Consider the following 20,153-nt stretch of genomic DNA (forward strand, 5'->3'; position numbering starts at 1 on the left):
TTTTTTATGAAGGTCTAGACCTGCAAGCACAACAATCCAACAAGGGCACGAAGCCCACGAGCACACCAGCCCAACAAAGACCTTCACAAAGTAGTTTTAGCCACCGAATACAAAAACACAAACCTAAAGACTGAAACCTCTTCAACTAAGAACCATATACTAATTTCACCACAACAACACTTAATTTCAAATTATTACTATTTTACCACAATTAAATTCACAATAAATATGCAATCATCCATTTAAAATAAGCAATGGAGGAAACACGAAAAGATATCCAAGGAAACACCATCTTAGTAACACGTGGCATCATTGAGATAAAATCTTACCCACTTGATTTATTTTCTGGCTTCCCATTGGCTGATGTTCTCGTTCATACCGCTCACACATAACAAAAGCCATCAAAATTCACTTTCATTTCTATCATCGGCATTTTCAAATCCCCACACATGGCAACTCTATCATCGGCATTTTCATGCCGATTAGGTAATTCTCACAAAAATGTCCTCAACAAAAATGTATTTGTCCCACCAAATCATAAACCTTACAGAAGGCATAAATCAAAACGCTTGTTATTAGTTACAGCCGAGCAATCCTCATTTTTGAAGAATTTGAGCTGGGGTTTCGGAAAGAAGAGCGAGGACGAGGATGCAAAACCAGTTGTAAAGGAATCATCATCAATAGTGTTGAGTAACAAAACAAATCCTTTCGGTCTGGGTAAATTAAGGCAACAAGAACCCAAAACAGTGTTTGTAGCAGGTGCGACAGGTCAGTTTGGTGCCAGGATCTCACAAATGCTGCTGCGTCAAGGTTTTACTGTGCGAGCTGGTGTTACAGACCTCTCATTTGCTCAAGACTTGGCACAATTTGCAATCCAATATAAGGTTAGTTTTAAATCCTCTGCCCCCTTTATCTTTGGTAGCTTATCAAAGGGCCTATTTTGACAGTGCAGAAACTTCTAAGATTATAGTAATGTCATTATAGCGTTGAATTCTTCCAATTGGGAAAGCAAGCAAGTTATAAAAATTGAAGTTTCTTTGGAAAAAGGCCAATTGCTTTTTTAATATAACGTATACCATATTTGGGCTATTCAAAATTGGAGCTAAGTGTAATGAAACAATTGCAAATACTGGGTAATAATATGTCACTTTGAGGGGAACCTCCTAATCCATTTTGAGGGGCTGCCTCCAATAGTGTCCAATAAGAACATGATATCCAAGCTCCTATATATACACTATTTATGCCTTGGATGTCAACTTGATTGACTGAGATACCTAGGATGACCTAAATATCTAAATAAGAAAAAACAATGATAAGATAACTTAATTAAGAGTTAAGGTAGCCACTAATGAGCTACTCATAACCTTATTAACACTATAGGATTAAGGGTGTAGCACACCCCCACTCCTCAAAGAGGCATTGTCCTCAATGCTAATCAATTGTGTTTGCTTCTACACAAAATCTTCATTTTCCCAAGTGGCATCTTTGATCGGCCAATTCTTCCATTGGATGAGGTATTTTGTGATTGTTTGAGGTACTAACTCTGGATACAAATTGGCTCTTCCTTCTTCATCTAGCTTTGGTCACATTGGGATAAAAATTTGTTTTCATTAACCTTTGTTGAACTAGAGACATGGAAAATTAGATATCGCTTTGTTGACTTAGGTAGCTCCAACTTATATGATACATCGTTAGTCCTCTATGAATCCTTATAAGGCCCATAGAAATCGGGTTCCCCCTTTGAATTTGATGTTTGGTGTTTCAAGAATGACTTTTATTGTTTTTGCTAGTGTCGAATATGGTCATCACTAATTTCACCTTATCATGTGCTTGTAAGGGAGAAATGATGGATGGTGATAGGTTCTCTAGTAATTGGAGGGCTTGACCATGATCACTATTGGTAGGCCATCTTTTTGAGATAACCCACAAAATTGTAATTGCTTGCAAACTAGGTGATGCAGTAACCTTTGGTTGCACTACTAATGATAATAATTGAGCCAAACCTCTACCCACATCTAGTTAAGGCATCTTTTGCATTTGGTGTGAGCTTGCTATTTATGGACTCTTCACATGCAATGCTCCTTGCTCAAAATTTCTATCTTATGAGTGGAAATGCACAAATAGCTCCTAGAAACTCATCTCTGTTGTGCTCAAAGTATTGCACCATTGGACACTAAAACAGTTACTACTTCAGCCATGAGTATGGCAAACATAGAACAATCTATCTTGTAATCTCCCATGGTGAGCTTAATATTATTGCATTTCCCTGAACAATTGACAGTTCCACCATTTGTAATAACCTAGAATTCTAGGGTTGGGTAGATAAAAATTTTTAATTATTTTTCCAATTTATTGTTGATTAAGTTGTGTGTACTCTCTTTGTCAATCAATATTGTTACCTTCTATTATTTTAGGAAACCCCTTACCTTGAGAGTTTGTGCGTTGCTGCACCTTATAGTACATGACAACATATAGTTGGTTGCTACACTCTCTTCTTCGTCCATTTCTTCCTCATAGGTATCCTTAATGTAAAATAATTTCTTTTCAGCACATTTATGCCCTTTATTCTATTTTTTTATCACAATTGAAAACAATCCCTTTTCCCCTTTTATCCTCAATTTGTTGAGGTGTCAATCTCATAGGTTGAGGAAACGATGATGATGGGGCCCTCCCATCTCCTTTGCTAGGGAATTCCTCCCATCTATTGGCTCTTTCGGCCTTGCCATAACCATTGCTTGGAACATAGAACTTGGATGGAACCTGTATACCTCATATTTGACATGGTCTTTTGAACCCCCTAGAAATGATTCCTTCAATTTTTCACCTACAACATTCTCTACCCGTAAAGACAAAGTTTGGAACGGTTGATTGTTCAATATAATCCTTTAAAGTTTAATGTACCTCTTTGCTTCAATTTGGTGAGTTGGCTGAAGTGGCTATCCATAAAATTGTCTCCACTTGTTCCTCTATAAAAACCAACCATTAGACCAAACAACTCTTCTTTTCCTTCTCTTTACACAGCCGATGATACCAAATGAATTGATCTAGTTCCAAGTACAACGATGTCATTGCCACCTTTTGTTGACATGGGCCATGATGAAGACCAAAGAATTTCTCTATTGGCAAAGACAATCGATCAAATCTTTGTCATCAAACCTTTGCATATCCAAATTTGGTGTGAAGTGCCTAGACATAGAGTTGTTTGAGTGATGTTTAATCTTGAGATTTGAGTCAAATATAGAAGAATGATGTCCTTTACAATAATCATTTTCTTCGCAAATATTATGATGTGAATCTCTTGTCTTATCTTAGAGTTCATAAAACTCTTAAGAGAATCACATCTTTTCATTATTGTCTGGATCTCGTCACTCATCACAAATCATTTCATTGCTCTACCATTTCTAACTTGATTTCCTTCTTCAAATTTTTGTTTTCTTCCCTTATAGATTCATATCTATGGAACCGATCTCCTTACTTCCCATATCATCATTGATTGGTGACTTTTGAGGTGTGACGAAATTCTTTTTGCCTCTTGTTGCAGGGCCCACTGTAATGGAGAAAAATAATTTTGGAATAAATTACTTGAAAGGAATCCAAAAAAATTGAATATCTTGCCATGCAAAAGAAAATCTTCAAAAAAATTATTATATTGTAATTTTGCATAACTTCCTCAGACATGCTCCAAATTCCTTAAAATCAGTAAGTACTATGTGTGGATAAATTCTTCCTTCTTCAACCCTCCAAAAATTAGGAATTTTTTTTGTTGTATTGTAGGTCTAGGAATGAAATTGGTGGAAGCCCTAGTTCTACCTAAATCCTATAATTCTGCTCTAGTTGACCTAAAATTAGGACTGAAGAAGCTCCAATATATCTTCGAGTAACCTTTAAAAAGTCAAGAAAAAATTTACCAAAATGAGAGAGATGTGCTTCCCAAAATGATCTCTAAAATTGAAAAAAATCACCTTGTTTATTGTCTTCATGATGCCTTGGTCATGCTTTGATATCACTTGTAATGGAACGACTTGCATAATAGAAGAATATAATAGGAAATATGCCACAAATACTTGATGATGATATGTCACTTCAAGGGCACAACCTTCTAATCCACTTCAAGCTTGATATTTCCAATAGTTTTCAATAAAAACATAATATTCAATATGGTGATAATAAACTAACCACAATCTCTTATATATACCCTACTTATGCCTTTGATGTCACCCAGGCTGACTTAGATACCTAATTATAACACCTAGGTCAACTTAAATACCTAAATAAAAATATAATAATGATAATATAACTTAAATAAAAGTTAAGGAAGCCTCAACCCAACTACTCATAACCTTATTAACACTATAAGATCAACGGTATGGTAGAAAACACTAGAATAAGTTAATAACTGAACATAAACATAAGAGGACGATGAAAGGAAATCAACAATGTTATTAAGCTAAGAACCTTGCCTATGGCTACAAAGAATAACAATGCTATTAAACATAAGAGCACAAAGATAGGAAACCAATGCTATCATACAAAGATTCTCTCCAAGGGTTTGATAGAATAGCATCCCATAAGGCACCGATTCTCCTGATTTCTAAACATCTTCCATCCTCTATATCCTATTTATAAAAATGGTTAAATTCAAAGATACTAAATTTCCACAGTTCATGATGATAATTATGCCGAGTTTCTGGATTCAACTGTGTATATTTTGTTTGCATCAACGTTTTGGATCACACTCCATGATCCATCATCAGGATGAGATTTCATCAACGTTTCGGATCACACTCCATGATCCATCACCAGGATGAGAGAGAGAGCTAATGAGATTTTTTTCTCATTAGCTCTCTCTCATCCTGATGATGGATCATGGAGTGTGATCCGAAACGTTGATGCAAACAAAATATACACAGTTGAATCCAGAAACTCAGCATAAAGGTTAAATTCTTTAGTGCTCTCTCATTATGGCATTGTGTTAATGCCACAGGGACACATACCCCCCACATACCTACCATTTTTGGGATGGGGATGTCTCTGGGACGTGGGGACTCCAAGCAAATGCCCCCCACTATGCTGCTCCCACCACCTATTGGGAACATCCCCCTCAATTAGGGGATGGTTTTGGGACACCCCACTGCGTTGGAGACTTTAGGGAAATATAGTGACATCTAAAGAACCCTTAGGGGACTTGCCAGCATAAATATAGTGACATCTGAAGAACCCTTAGGGGACTTGCCAATATCTCTCGAATGCACTTAAAATTCCCAGATGTCCTCTGATCAAATATCTTTAAAAATGATTTTTTAAAAGAAAATTAAGTAATTTTGTAAATATTCAGGCCACTAAACCCAACCCTAATGGTTTATGGACTGCACCCACACCTAAAGCAGTCACAAAAAGCAACAATTTATGATATCCTAGCTTCACTGCAAATGTGCTCCCATCCTTGTGTTCCCCCATTCCGAGACACTGTGGAACTTAGTTTAATGGGAAGTTGCAATCATGAATGCCCAGAACAAAACATAGCCAAAAATAAATGGAAGTTTTCTTTCTAATGTAAATGCATCCTTTTGTATGCGCTGCTGTATTTTCAGCAGGGGTAATGTATCAGAAAGAATTTGCAGAAATATTTCAGTTAAACATTCAATAATCGAGTGATGTTCCCATTGAGACTATCATTGGAATGGTGTGTGTCGTGAGTGTAACTTCCTTTAGGCTTAGATGCCAAGTCTAAGAGGCATCTATTCTACGAAAGTTACACAAGACATCACCTAACCTCAACCTGTATATTCATATCATATCAGATGGATATGATGTCAATTAAAATGTAATTGTGGCAGCCCATTTGAAATTTCTCTAAGCCTAAGCCTGAATCAGGGCCCTTTTTGCAAAAAAATTGCTTTTCTATAATGGTTGAAATACATTCATTTTGTTTTCTGTATTTTACAATGATCCATTTGTTTCGAGTTTCTGTATAGTTTGGATTTACAATTAGATAGGTAATCTCTACAAGTTTGCCAACACCTCAAATTAGCAAAAACCATTTAGCTTTTTTGCATTAATTTTTAGACTGTACATTTGAGTCATGTTGAAAAAGCTCATAAACAATGAGAATTTTTCCCATCTTGTTGCTTTAGCTATTCCAGCAAATATTTTCTTTAATCATATTATGCAAATGCGGGCGTTGTCTCATTTAGTGATCAGTTGTATGACAGGATTTCATCACTCCTAAAGAAGCTCTCTCTATTTGTGTCCATTAACTTGTCTCTTGATCCAACTTGAAGCAACCATGACCTAGTGATCCCCAAGATGCGGGGCCAACTAAGAGATAGGAGTCTGTGCACTATAATGCCTCTTCATGTATTCTGTCATTCATGGTTCTTTTTTCATGCACAATCATTTTGTAGAATTTTTAAGTCTTGCTAAGTACCCATCTTGATATAAAAGAAAGGTCAAATGTTTTTGAAAAATATCCCTACTTGCTGTGGCCTACTATAACTCTATCGTGTTAAAGAAAAATTATAAATCTTTTGTGTGAAAGAAATGATATGATTTATAAAGGAAAGAGGTTTCAAATAATGGTTAGTACTGTAGAGAATTTAAAACGTCAACATATTAAACCATGTGATTCTTTAAGCACAAAGATTGATTGCTTGACTAGTTAAATACTGTATTTGTTTGGCAGCTTTGAGCTTATATTTATGGATTTCTGATCTGATTTCTTCTGTGTAGATAATTGGTGCAGGGGATGCCAAACGTCTGAATGCAGTGGAGTTTGATATCAAAGATGCAGAATCCACTGCTAAAGCTATAGGAAATGCCAGCAAAGCAGTGGTATCCATAGGACCCACAGAGAATGGTCCTAGTTCTCAAGTTACCACAAGTGATGCTTTCTACATTATTGAAGCAGCCAAGATAGCAAATGTGAAGCATGTGGTTGTTGTTTATGAGTCTCAAGGCGTATCTCCAAATGTTCTTGACGGAATCTCTTCATTTTTCACTAATATTTTTGGAAAGTCAGAAATTTCATTACCAGAACTCATAGACAAAATTGTGGAAATGAATATGAGTTACACAATTCTGAAGGCCAGTTCTGTAGATGAATTTGCTTCAAACAACGATAACAACCTTGTTCTGAAGACAGAAGGAAAAGAAGACATAAAAGACAAAGTAATCAATGCAAATTCAGCATTGAATTCCATGGTTAAAGGTCAAACTGTCTGCCAATTTCAAAATATTCGAAGGACTAATCTAGTGTCAATCTCAATCTTCTCAATGCTCTTCTTCCCCTGAACACGATATAAATTTGTTAATTTGTAAACCTCCTGTTCCAATTCTGTGTTTTTTGTTTGCTACTGTAACACCCATGCGTATTGATATTTTATTCAGACAAGAGTAAAGATTAGCGAAAGGCTCCCAAGAACATTATATCTCCCTCCAGGAACATATTTCTCTTGGCCTTACAATCTCTAGGAAATGACAATGTATTACCACATAAATTTTCTGCCAGTCTCTACTTTCAATGAATTTAGTTGTATGTGCATGTATACTATATGTTTAACGATTGTTCCTTTTTTTCTATCATGGACAGGTGTCAAGGACTCAAGTGGCATGTGTTGTTTCTGAGGTTCTTTCAAACACCTCTGTCTCAGAGAATAAGGTTTTCGTCTCTCATTTATGAAAATCCCCATCTATGTAAATAGTGGGAAGCATATTTTCACTTTGTCCGAAATTCTTTGTCTTAACTGATATATATGAAGGATTATGGGCAGACAGTTGTTGTACTTACAATAACTCCTGATTTTGACAGACTTTTGAAGTTGCAGCAAGCCCATCTGCACCATTGAAGCCAATTGGTGAACTTTTGAGGTAGAGTTATATTTTGTGTTGTCCATAATATTCTGAGTACATCAGTGTGGGATTTCAGGTTTTTCATTTCTAAAATGTTTTTTAATTTTTTATTTGCATTGAGCTTTGAGATGCCTTAATCACTTCTTGGGGTATGACACTTTGCATTTGTGACTCCCACTGACTTCTTTTAGGAACCTATGGACACCAGTGTTATTCTTCTTGGTGCACTCTCTAGTTCTCCTTCTCAAGTAACTGTTTAGTATAATGATTCATTAGTGCTTGGTAATGTATGGCAGTGCCATTCCAACAGATGGACGAAAAGAAGCTTATGTAGAGGCCCAAGCAAGGGCCAAAGCTGAAGAAGATGCTCGAATTGCTGCAGAAAATGAACGCCAAGCAAAGGAGCTTGTTAGCCAGCTGGAAGCAGAAGCAAAAAGGCTTGCAGGACAAGAAGCTAAAGCCACTCAACTTGCTGACCAAGTCAAGACAGTGGCTGGAACTGCATCAATTGATTATTTTGTAGGAAAAGCTAAAGAATTTGGTATAGATTTGTTTGGAAATAAAACGGGAACTCAAGTCATAAAATCTTCCGATTCTCAGCCTCAAAAGAATTTTGGAACTTTACTTTCCACAGTGAAAGGCAAGGTAAAGTCAGCAAAATCTGAAAGTTTTGACGTTCAGGCTGTCACTGTGGAGGGGGAAGAAAAATCTGCAGCCTTGAAGCAGGATGGAGTTGTGGCAGTTTCCCAACCACAAGTAAACAAGTTCCTGGGAGGCTTGTTTAAGCAAGAAACTATATATGTGGATGATGATTAATTAGTTTTACCAACCTTTTCGTTCTTTGTATCTGTTTATAAAAGATATCCAATTGACATAATTTGTAGGTTGCCCAATTCCAGTATATATTTTTTGGTGCAAAATTACTGGTCAGAAACATTATCTAAATTGCATCACTGTTCAACTTGTTTGATTTGAATATTCTGTTTCAGTTTTCAAGAGCATTGATAATGCAGAGAGTGAGCTAAATGAGTTTGGCTCTAAAGAATAATCTATTCAGAGAATAATTGCCTTTGAATTGTTGCTTTCTACTGGGAATTACCAGATGAAAATTTTAGTGATGTTTAATGTTCAATTCCTCAATTATTCACTTAATCTAGGCAAATTTAGGCTCCCATAAATACAGTTTAAGCAGAATAGACCAATTATAAGATAGTTTGTACATCGGAATTTCTGTTTCTGTTTTTAAGAGGATTGATAATTCAGAGAATGAGCTAAATAAGTTTGGCTCTAAAGAATAATCTATTCAGAGAATAATTGCCTTTGAATTGTTGCTTTCTACTGGGAATTACCAGATGAAAATTTTAATGATATTTCATGTTCAATTCCTCAATTATTCACTTAATCTAGGCAAATTTTAGGTTGCCATAAATACAGTTTAAGCAGAATAGACCAATTATAAGATAGTTTGTACATCGAAATTCTTATTCATCCGCTGAAGCTTAAATAGAATTTTATAAGAATATTTTATTCTAACCGTATGTAAGGTGTTCCATTGGTCAGCCAAGAATTATCTGGAAGCATAACTTATAATATTTATCTTTCTCATGCTAAATTTGTGAAATTCTTTTACTTTTCATGAAGTTCACAGGTATTATATGAGAAGTTAGAGTCTAACTACAAGCAAGCAACCTGAAAAAGATCTCTTTGTCTAACTTAGAACATGTCATCAAACAGATGTGCACAAATTTGCACCATGAAAACAAAATTATAATTTGCTTTGATGAATGCATTTGTCTATCATACTACAGGAAAGTGTAAATTCAGCAACTCAAAAGTTATTTTAAGAACACTTGATGGTGCAGGGAAGTATCGACTGTTTATTTATAATTTTGGTTGAACAAAGTTTCAGAATCACGCATACCATAAAGATACCATGAGGGAAGTCTTGGTGGAATGCTTTCTGCATAAGGCTTAATGGATAACCAATGTCTACGTAAATTTCTTTTGGCTTTTAGAAGTTATTATCTTTGCCAATCATAAATGTGTCCATGTTTAAAGAAAATTATAAAGCAATTAGAGGGTATAGGAATTTTTTTAAAGCTTTTGGATGGTATTTTAGATTTGTTATATTATAGGAAAATGATATTTATTTAATGAATGCCTTAAAAGTACAAAATACAGAGTTTCATTGACAGTGATGAAACCACTTTCTAGTACATATGTTATTATTACCCAGGTACAACCATATCTAGTAATCTTATATTCTCATAAGCCCAGGTTTAGTTGTAAATTCATTTGCTTCTTCTCATGGCTTTCCCATGTTAGTTCCATTAGTCTCTGTTTTTACAAAGCATTTATGAACTCCACCAAATTGTCTGTGAACAATACAATATTATGTTCCATTCTTGGGGAATTCTATCAAAATTCCTTTTCAAAACGTGGGGTTTCAGATGGTTCTTCCTCGTCGATGCAGGTCAACTTCTATTGGAAGGTTTTATTATAGCTCCAAACATTATTCAGTATTAGCTCTTTTTCAGAGGCTGATTACAACCTTTCGAACCTCCACTATGGGGTTATTATGGAGTAAATATGATGTAGGATAACCTCTATTTCAAGGTTTGCATAGCCTCACAAATCTGTATTGAAAGGGCTAGTCCAGTGCAAAAATCTGATGCAAGCTAACTTCTGTGTTAAACCTATTTGTAATGGCCCTTTTAAAGTACTAAAACAATTTGGTGCATTCGCACTAGATACAACTCCTTATTCAAACACGTGCTTAGTTAGAAATGTAGAGAAGTTAGTAGGCATGGGTATTCCACAGTCCATGAAAGTTGATTATCAGTAAATAGGATCTGAAACATTAATGCTACAAATGTAAATGCAGTTAAATCCAAAATCTAAAACATCATGTACAGAAGTTACATGCTTAAAGGAGGAGGGGCAGAGACGGAAATAGTTACATCAATTGAAGACAGTACTTGAAAACTACAAAAGAACATAAAGAAGTAGAAGCGACAACCTAAAATAAGTCTTACGAAGACGAGGCATTGAACAGTTTGCCCCAGTGGCCACAATGAAAGAAGTAAACAAAGTTGTCCAAAGATTATATGGAAAAGTATAATGATTTTCTTCTTAGGTGAGTTTTGGAACCAAAATGATCTCCATTTCAGTAGTCTAATCTAAGAGGATATACACACCCCAAGTTTCTTTATACATTTTCAATGGCCTCTTGCCACATTAAAGTCCAAATTTGGGATTTCATATGGTTGGCTTGAACATTCGGGTATAGAAATGTGTTACTGTAGATATTGTTTCTTTGACCAACTATATCTTATATTTACCTTCAACATGCTCTCTATTTGACCACAAGTTGTTTTTCTTTCTAGATGGCTGTATTTAGCTACTCCTACACCCTTTTTATTTTCTTTTTGTTCATCGTGAATTAGGAATCATATGCACAATCTTATATTGTTCAAAAAGGAAGCTAATTCGCACCCTCTTCTCTACGTTAGGGAATCATCATATTCCTCTATGAACACCTATGGGATTTTAGGGTTTTACAATGGAGCTCCACAAGAGGAAGATAAGTTACAATCATAAGTTTTGGAGATTCAAAAACATAGAATTCACATGTAACAAAGTTCCCCTATCCTTGAGGGTACTTTAATATGGTTCACTATTAATTTTCCTTATACTTCATAATTCTATTTATAACAAACTCTCCTAAGAAGTATTCGAGAGCTGGTGAGGTAAATGTGCTAAGAAGTTGACTTTCATTCAGTATCCATTTTCCCCAGTCCTATTCATTTTATGGATGTTGGTGAGAATATTTATTTCATATGTTCTTGTAGACATCTTAATTTTGTTTCTTTCTATCATTAATTTTATGAAGTAATTTATCATTCTAATATTACTATATCAATTAATTAATATTATAATTGATAAATTAATTAATAATTTTAATACAAAAGCAAAACAAGTTTTAAATAAAAAAATAAAAGCAAACTTAAATTACCAATCAAATGAATTAATTGCAACTATTCTTTCTTTCATTCAAAAAACTTTAAATTAACACTTCCTCCTTTACAAATCAGAAGCAAAAATCACTTAATCAATTCAAATCATCAATCAATAATGGATATATGTTGCAAGATATAGCATGATCATTTGAAATCTTGTCAATCAAAAAGAAGATACGCTTATTTAGAAGTTTTTATATATCATAGAATAGAAATTCAATGTTCTTTCAATTTCTTTTATTGTTTTGAAATTCCAATTTATTCTAGAATGCATAGTGGAACCTATGTATTTGATATATTTTTTGGATCTGATTTGCAGTAATACAAAAGTCTATTATTGTTGTGTGCCAATGATTAAGATTTGTGTTGGGCAGACTTAAAGTCATTCCAATTGCATAGTTTGGTCTAAGCATATTGTTTATGGAACAATGATAAGGCTTTTGATATTTGTTTTGATTAATTAAAAACAGGTTTTTGAAAGGAACCTGGAACCTTGTTACAAAGCAGGAGAAAGATAAAGCATAAAAGAGGCAGAAAACAATAGTGCCTGATCACCCACATAGAACAGTTCCCAGCCAAAACAAAAAGGGAACACAAGACAAAGGAAGCAATACTAGACAACCAAAGGAAAGCACAAAGATAGCACAAGGACTTTTGATATTTGTTGATTTCCTTTATTGCTCTAAATTTGCATGCCCACATTCTTATCCCTTGATGTTTTTCAGCAGTTAGGCCCTTCCACAAATGGGTTCAATGATGAATTTGAATACAAAAGAAAAGTGGGTGAGATCTAATGGATGCCCAATTGCATTGAGTTCATGGATATGATCATAAATGAAAGTAAAATCTTCTACATCCTTGGGTCCTTTCATAGCTATCAACCTCCTCAAGGTAAATACTAGAGAACAATTAGTACATCACGAGTCTTTTAAGGTATATAAGCTCTTCTAGTCACCTAAAACAGACCCCATACACTAATAAATAAGATGCATCATACCACTATATTAGTGTATGAGATGTGTTTTAGGTGGTTGGATAGAGGTTTCTAGTGCTAAACATGCCTTTGTGTGTATGTGGGAGAAAAAGTGACACTAAGCAAACATGCCCTAATCTCACTTTCAACCACACACTTGTGGAATACGAAAGAGCCTAGAGGTATCACACAATTGGCTACTTCTTCTTGTGGAAGAGAGAGCCACGGGCTACCTATTAGGATTTCTATTCCTTTGTTGTAATTGAAAGATGAAATGATGCAAGTTCAATCCCTAACCCCAAAGTGCAAGTATGAACTAATGACAAGATTGCAGAATTGAACTTAAATAATGAAAAGCTGTAAACACAAGGACAAGACAAGAATGTAAATGCGTACCCGGTGTTAAAATATGAATGAAAATGTTCGGGACGGGGGCGCGGGCGCCACTGTCCTGAATCTGCCCCTGAAACTGCTCCGAAAACTGTTGTTTTACACTCTGGAAAGGCTGTCAAAAATGCTGAAAATGTTGTCTGTCAGGAGGACCAGGGCGCCCAGCGCCCCTGTCCCAGGGACCAGGGCGCCCAGCACCCCTGTCCTGGCAGGACCAGGGCGCCCCACGCCCCTGTCCTGGTCTGTTGCTCTGAAATTTGGTGGGAAAGTCAGTCTCAGTCTGCTTCTCCCGGATCTGCAACCTGCGGCGTCGTCCGAGTCCTGAAACCTACACTTATATCTAAAAAGGTGTTTGGGCGGCTATATAGGGTTTTGCCTTAGTCAAACCCCCGCTTCGGTGATTTCCACCTCCACGAATAGCCAATTTGTATTGTAAAATGTATTGTGTGTGCAGACCTAGTGTGTGTGCAAGGTCCTAAAATGCAAGAAAGCAAACTAGAGCAACCTAGAAAGTAAACCCTAATTGCTTGTAAATGATAATGTAAATGCTCTAAATCAAGATGCAAAGTGATCTAAAGCATGAATAAAGGATATATTGAAGCTTATGCAAAGACATGAAAACAACATGAAATCATACCCAACCCTCAAGGGAGGAGTACAAGCCAATCTTCAGTCAGTAATCTCCTATTGTTCTTCAATGTCTTCCAAGCCCTAAATGGATGAATGAAATTGATAAATGCTTGATAGAAGGATGTTGAATGTTGTTGAAGTCTTCAAAGATCTGCTCTTTCGCTGCATAGAAGGTCCCTCAAAACCAAAAATTCGGATCCTTTCAAATGAAGAAAGAGAGCTCTTATGTATGAAACTCTAGGTCTTAATTTCAACTTTAGGCCGACTTAGAGATTGAATCTCCTGCCAATTTCTTGGGGTTAAGCTTTATTTTATGATTGGATCGCGCTCCTAAAATTTCGGGAAAAATGTCCGGGACCATGTTGCACTCCGGGCGCCATGGTCCCAACAACTTTTCACCAAATTTTCAGGACTGTCGGATATGATGATTTTAGAGAGAATCCCAAAGTTACAGGTGATTTCGAGATGTTTTGACCCCCGAAATCAAGCCCCCAAGTTCAAAATAGGACCTAATTAGGGTTTTTGATTAAATGATGTATTGGAGGAATAAAATGAAAAGGGCACACTTTAATGAAAGGGCCCAACTTTATGATGTAGGAAATGATAAAATAGGACCTTAGACCTAATTAATTTAATTAATTAAGTGCTAAAGGGGAAAAGCAATGCAAAATGCAAAATGCGCCAAGGCGGGTGTTAAACTAGGTGTGAAATTGTACCACCCTAGCAAGTGCGTACAATTTACGACGCTACAGTGTGGTTTTGGTTTCAAGATTTAATATCTTTCAAAGACAAACCTTTCTTTAAGTAGTGAGATACGGGTTTAAGCTTTTTTGTTTAAATCTTCAATATTAAGTTTGAAAGAGAAAGAATGGTTTAACTATTACATTTTGTCATATCCATGCCAAATTTAGTAATTGCAATTTTTTTTGGATAGTTTCTTATTTCGTTATTTATTGTTAAGTCTTTCTTAGTCTAGCAAATATCATTTGATTAAGATATGAATTTCAAAATTACTAATATTTACTATGAATAATGCTATAGCAAGATTCAAAAAAGTAATATTAAACAAGTTTAAAATATAATTAAATAAATTCTCTTTTGTTATTTATTTATATTTGTTTGTGTGATTTAAGCACATATGTTGTTTCTTGTGTCATATGGTGATCATGAGATTCATAAATGGTTTAGTCCCAAATTTATCCATGCATGCTCTTTCCTTGCATTGTAAAATGATCTTAAAAATTAGAAGTGTATACGATTTTTTATTTTATTTTTCTTTGGGAGTTTAAGAACTTGAATTTCGCTACCAAACATTAACCAAAGCCCATGTTCTAGCAAGCTATATGAATTCATTGGAGAAGTTGTCATTCTTGGGTAAGTGGCTGTGTATGTTTAAACACATCATAAAGTAAGGTAGTTTCATCCACCAATACCTAAACTTTAAGGAACACCCTTGTATCATGGACTTGGCCCTCACGTACTTTTAGGTATTGATAAGATAACTTCTAGATTCATCAATATATGTTTTTTAATTGATGTTTTGGATCACTCTCTTCAATTCTTGATGATAGATCATTAAGTGTGGTCTAAAATGTCAATTGAAAAGCATACACATTTGAATCTAGAAGCTATCTTATCAATATTTCATGGATTGTGGAAAAATCATGTCAACTAATTCTAGGTATATTCAGGATCCATCAGTTGAGCCTTGTTTAAGCATATATTAAGAAGGCATCAATTATTTAGAACTTGTGATGCACTAGTAATGTTGAATTTTGACTTCTCTAATACCATATTGAAGTTTGCAACACAAGATTGCAAGATCAAACAACAAATTAGAATACCTTCCACAAACGAGAGTAACAATAAAAGTATGTCATATTTCTCAAAAGAAAAGATAATTACAATGCATAATGATGTGCTTATATAGAGAGCACAAGGATGCCCTAAACTAAATTTAGGAGAGCTAAAGTGCAAGCATGTGGAGCTAGAAAAATCTCAACTCTAGCTAAAATAAATGCACAAATAAGAGAATTAAGCAACTAGAAGCACAACTAAATGAAATTAAGAAAAAAATCATAACTAGTTGTTAAAATGCTCTAACACCCCCTCCCCCCCTTTTGTACCTTCCCCCCTCCCCCTCATGCTTAACTAAAACTTAGGATGAAGTAGAAAACCTCTAAATGTGTGATGGGTCCTAACAACTAAAGGCCTGATGAGGTACCCATGTACAACCAATGCAATGCAATCTCTCACAAATGAAGAAAAAGAGAAAAACCCAGTGGGAGAAAACTTCTCTCCAAAAGAGAAAAAGAAATGAAGGGCTAAGAAGCCTCCAAGAAAATGTCCCAAAACAATAGGACCCTGAAGAACATCCTTAAAGCATAAATAAGTTATAGACAATTGTTAAACAAAGAGACTGTTATAGTGCTGAATGAAGAACCTCATCTAAAACCAAGATAATGATCAAGATCAAGAAGATAACAATTTGTATAAGTGCCCCCAATGACACTACTTGAACAATCAAATGGAAAACAAAGGTAAAACATCCCTCAGTCGAATATATAGATGACACATAAATTTGTATGAGGAACCCCAATGACACTACTCAACCATGGAAGAGTAAACTACTAGTTGAAAATATAGGTATAAATAGTCTGAAGAACACTGATCAGCAGAGGATAGGTTCCCTCCATAAAATTGGAGTGCAAAAGTGTCTATATGGTAAAAGATCCATCTCACTGAAATATAGCCACTAAATCTGAATAGTATATAAGAACAAATATGATATACATAGCTCACTCCAAAGTGAATCTAAGGAAGCATTAGCACCAATAGTAGAAACACCCCCATAATGCTAACAAGGGAGAGAGATGGTAGGTCCACTATAATCGTGTGTCACCAAGTAGTGCATGAAGGAGAACAAACATCTGAACATGAACAAGAAATTATTTGCAACTGATAAAAGGGTATACAACCAATACACACACACACACACATTAGACAAGAATCTCTAGGATTCAATATCGTCGTGGAGGGATATTAACCAGAAAAAGGTGTGATGGAAAAATAAAAGAAACTACACAACCCCCATGGAAATTTATAATATAGTGCATGTACAAAATAAGACACAACAAAATGTGCAAAATTCCCAAAAACCATACAAAAAAGTGGCACTTTATCTGAGTGTGTCTAAAAAAAAATAAGTGCATCAAAATGATTCTCAAAATGCCCAAATAGGGCAAAGTGCTAGAAATACCTATAGAATAGCTCAAGAGGAGCCATCTAGTGCAAATAGAAGCCAAATGACCAAGTAATCAACCATAAAGTAAAAATAAAAAAGATTGAATAAAAAATATCTAGGACAAAATCTAGAAAATAATAGAATATATGGTAAGAAATGAGAAGCTAAAATAAATAAATAAAACAATATGGTGCTCTATATTTTTTAACACTCAATACATGCCTAATATATAGCCACTTACATAGCCAAACGACCTCCTATTTAATAGGGAGGTGTTATAACAAATATCCCAGAATATCATTCACGGGTATAACACATTAACCACTAACCATTTGGTTTCAACAATATATACAACTAACCATCTAAACCTATATTAGTGATTTGTTTATTAACAACATCACTATTACAATAGTAATTACCTTTCCACATTTACATAATTATACTAACACCTCAAATACAATGTAAACATGAATTTTCCTAACTTTCCCCCCCTTTATGTTTACATGGTAGAAGAACATTCACACACTCTTTTGCAATATTCTCACCCTTGTGGCATGTCTAACTATGTGACTCATGACCTTGATCCAAAATAAAGGTTCTCTCCTCCCATGGTTTTAAATAGGCTTACCACAAACCTTGACACGAACATGAACCTCCACTCATCTGTTCACCTCATGTTTTTTTTGGATCCTCCCACAAACCCTTTCAAGATCCATGAACTGACTTACTCTAGTGCTTTTGTTTGCCACTGTGCTTGCACGTCGGGGAAGTTACATAGAAATCACAATATATATCACAAATGGGAATATGGAACATTGGTTATAGTCCCCCCCACAATGTGAAATTCCACTTATTCACACAACCAAGAACACTAAAAAATAAAACATATCATGTTGCATACTAGACAATAAAGTGCCACCAAAGCCGATAAGCGGCCCCATCGTTGATGACTGATGAGAGGATGCTGATTGTCCTCCATCCTCCATTGCCTCCAGCCTCCAATTTTTGAAGTTATCTAAAGCACACATTCTTCATCACTAGGACAAGATATCTCTTCATCCTTCGCATGGTTTTCCCAGTCTGTTTCTTCAGCTAAGGAAGCATGATGATCCAGTTTATCATCTAATAGATCTTGTGCCCTCTTCTTGCAATTCAAGATTGCATGTCCCATTTCACTACAATAGAAACATTTAATTTTTCCTTTTGAAGGAATAGTCTGAGATTTGCACTTTCCTTTTCTTGCTTTATTTCGTACAAATAAGACCTTTTCATATTTCGAGTCTTCATTATGATCAAGTAGAGTAGATATTACTCCTTCAAGACTAATAGTCACCTTGCTTAATGTAAACACCATTCCAAACATATGTTTAGGAAAACTATTCAAAAGTATTGCTTTAGCATTATCATCTTTTACTTTCTCATTAATCCCAGCTAGCTGATTTAGAAGAGAGTGAAACTTATTGATATGATCTGCCATTTTTGTACCTTTCTCCATCTTCAATCCATACAATCTCTACTTCAATGTTGTCTTGGCACTTTCTGCTTCAGATCCAAAAAGCTTGTTTAACGACTCCCAAATCTCTTTTGCCGACTTCGCAAAATCCACATGGTGTAAATATGCTTTTGATAAGCCAAGACCAATAGTTCCCAAAGCTTTCTGATTTTTTACATTCCACTTAGCAAGTTCACCTGCATCACTTGGTGTTACTGAGTTCGGTTTGATGACATCCCACAGATCTTTTTCAATCAAATGTAACTGCATCCGTATCTGCCAAGTATGAAAGTCTCTTCCTTCAAATTTATCAATGAAAGTTAAATTTTCCATGATTTAATCAAAGGTGTCATACTCAACTGATAATGCACCTTGACTATAACAATTTGACACAAGGACAATTGAATTTCCAACAATCATCCCACTTAAAAAACTATTAAAACTTTATTTTGAAATAATATAACTAAACAATAGGTAAAGACCTACCAAACTTCTCCTCCCCAACAATATAAATGGATCTTCATAAATATTAAGCCCCTCATTAATAATAAAACTGCACAACATCAAAATAAAGTCTACACAAAAACCCTGCCAAGGATAGAAAAAAGCTCACAGACCATATGTAAAGGAGAAGTAATCACCAAGAACCCAACTTGAGCCGAGACCAAGCAAGGAATGATGCATTGTCACTTAAATGTTTGGACGTGAAATACACTTAGACCATGGAGATTATGAAATTGGCTTCCAAGGATATCATAAGCATGTGCTCAACACACAGATTTGCCTCTCACTGGCCTTTGACATCGGGCTTCTTCTCTCCGGCAACAAACTTAAAAGATTTTCTTCTTATTTCAACTTATCTGGCATCAACGACTTCTCACAGTCTAGAACAACAAATGATTGCTTGAAAATGATGTGGTCTGCCTCCTCACAGTAAAAAAGTGTGGCTTGATCTCCATGCAGCAATGCTTCCAATAATGTTGGCGCACCTCTTTCACAGATCGGTCAACTCAAGCAACAAAACTTTATATTGCACACAAAGTTATATAGCTCCAAACTCAGTCAAATCATATCAAACATAAAATAGTGCGTGTGTTAAAATAATATTGTTGCCAAAAGACAATACCACGCACAAAGCCCACCAACAATGAAAATTGGAGGAGCCACAAACCCGAAATCAAATGTGATCAATGTGCCAGTAATCAAATCGATGCCAAAAATATATTATCCTTAAAATTGTGCCTTCAGGAATGAATTTGGGGGTAGCGCAGAGCCAATAATAATATCAGAGTTTATTATTCTATGCCACAAATACGTTACCTACGCTACATTCATGCATTTTCCCTGTTCAAAATGGAACGCTGACTCCAAATATTGCTTTCCCTCATATGTATAACTTAGACTTGACAATAGAGGATAAGAGATATATCAAGACTACCGGCAACAACATATTTACTCATGATTTAAATGCCAAAGTACGCAACGATCCACACGCACATAGGAATCATGTTGCTCTGATACCATAATAGAATATATTGTAAGAAATGAGAAGCTAAA

General features: G+C 35.3%; 1 protein-coding gene across 1 annotated transcript; it reads left to right on the forward strand.

Annotated features, from left to right (window-relative positions):
* The first annotated feature begins 404 nt into the window (after positions 1-404).
* Positions 405-8,824, forward strand: LOC131067104 (protein PLASTID TRANSCRIPTIONALLY ACTIVE 16, chloroplastic). The gene is made up of 5 exons (XM_058002039.2): positions 405-884; positions 6,730-7,167; positions 7,589-7,657; positions 7,808-7,866; positions 8,145-8,824. The coding sequence occupies exons 1-5, from the start codon at positions 450-452 to the stop codon at positions 8,662-8,664; spliced, it is 1,521 nt and encodes a 506-aa protein (XP_057858022.2). The 5' UTR covers positions 405-449; the 3' UTR covers positions 8,665-8,824.
* Positions 8,825-20,153: the final 11,329 nt, after the last annotated feature.

Source organism: Cryptomeria japonica, chromosome 8 (genome assembly GCF_030272615.1).
Source record: "Cryptomeria japonica chromosome 8, Sugi_1.0, whole genome shotgun sequence".
NCBI classification, from domain to species: Eukaryota; Viridiplantae; Streptophyta; class Pinopsida; order Cupressales; family Cupressaceae; genus Cryptomeria; species Cryptomeria japonica.

What these genes read in the sequence shown, in the direction of transcription:
- LOC131067104 (XM_058002039.2), top strand. Translation starts at nt 450, where the DNA reads ATGGCAACTCTATCATCGGCATTTTCATGCCGATTAGGTAATTCTCAC. An exon ending in CCTCTGTCTCAGAGAATAAG is followed by an intron (nt 7,658 to 7,807) that starts GTTTTCGTCTCT and finishes TGATTTTGACAG; the next exon opens with ACTTTTGAAGTTGCAGCAAG. An exon ending in CCAATTGGTGAACTTTTGAG is followed by an intron (nt 7,867 to 8,144) that starts GTAGAGTTATAT and finishes AATGTATGGCAG; the next exon opens with TGCCATTCCAACAGATGGAC.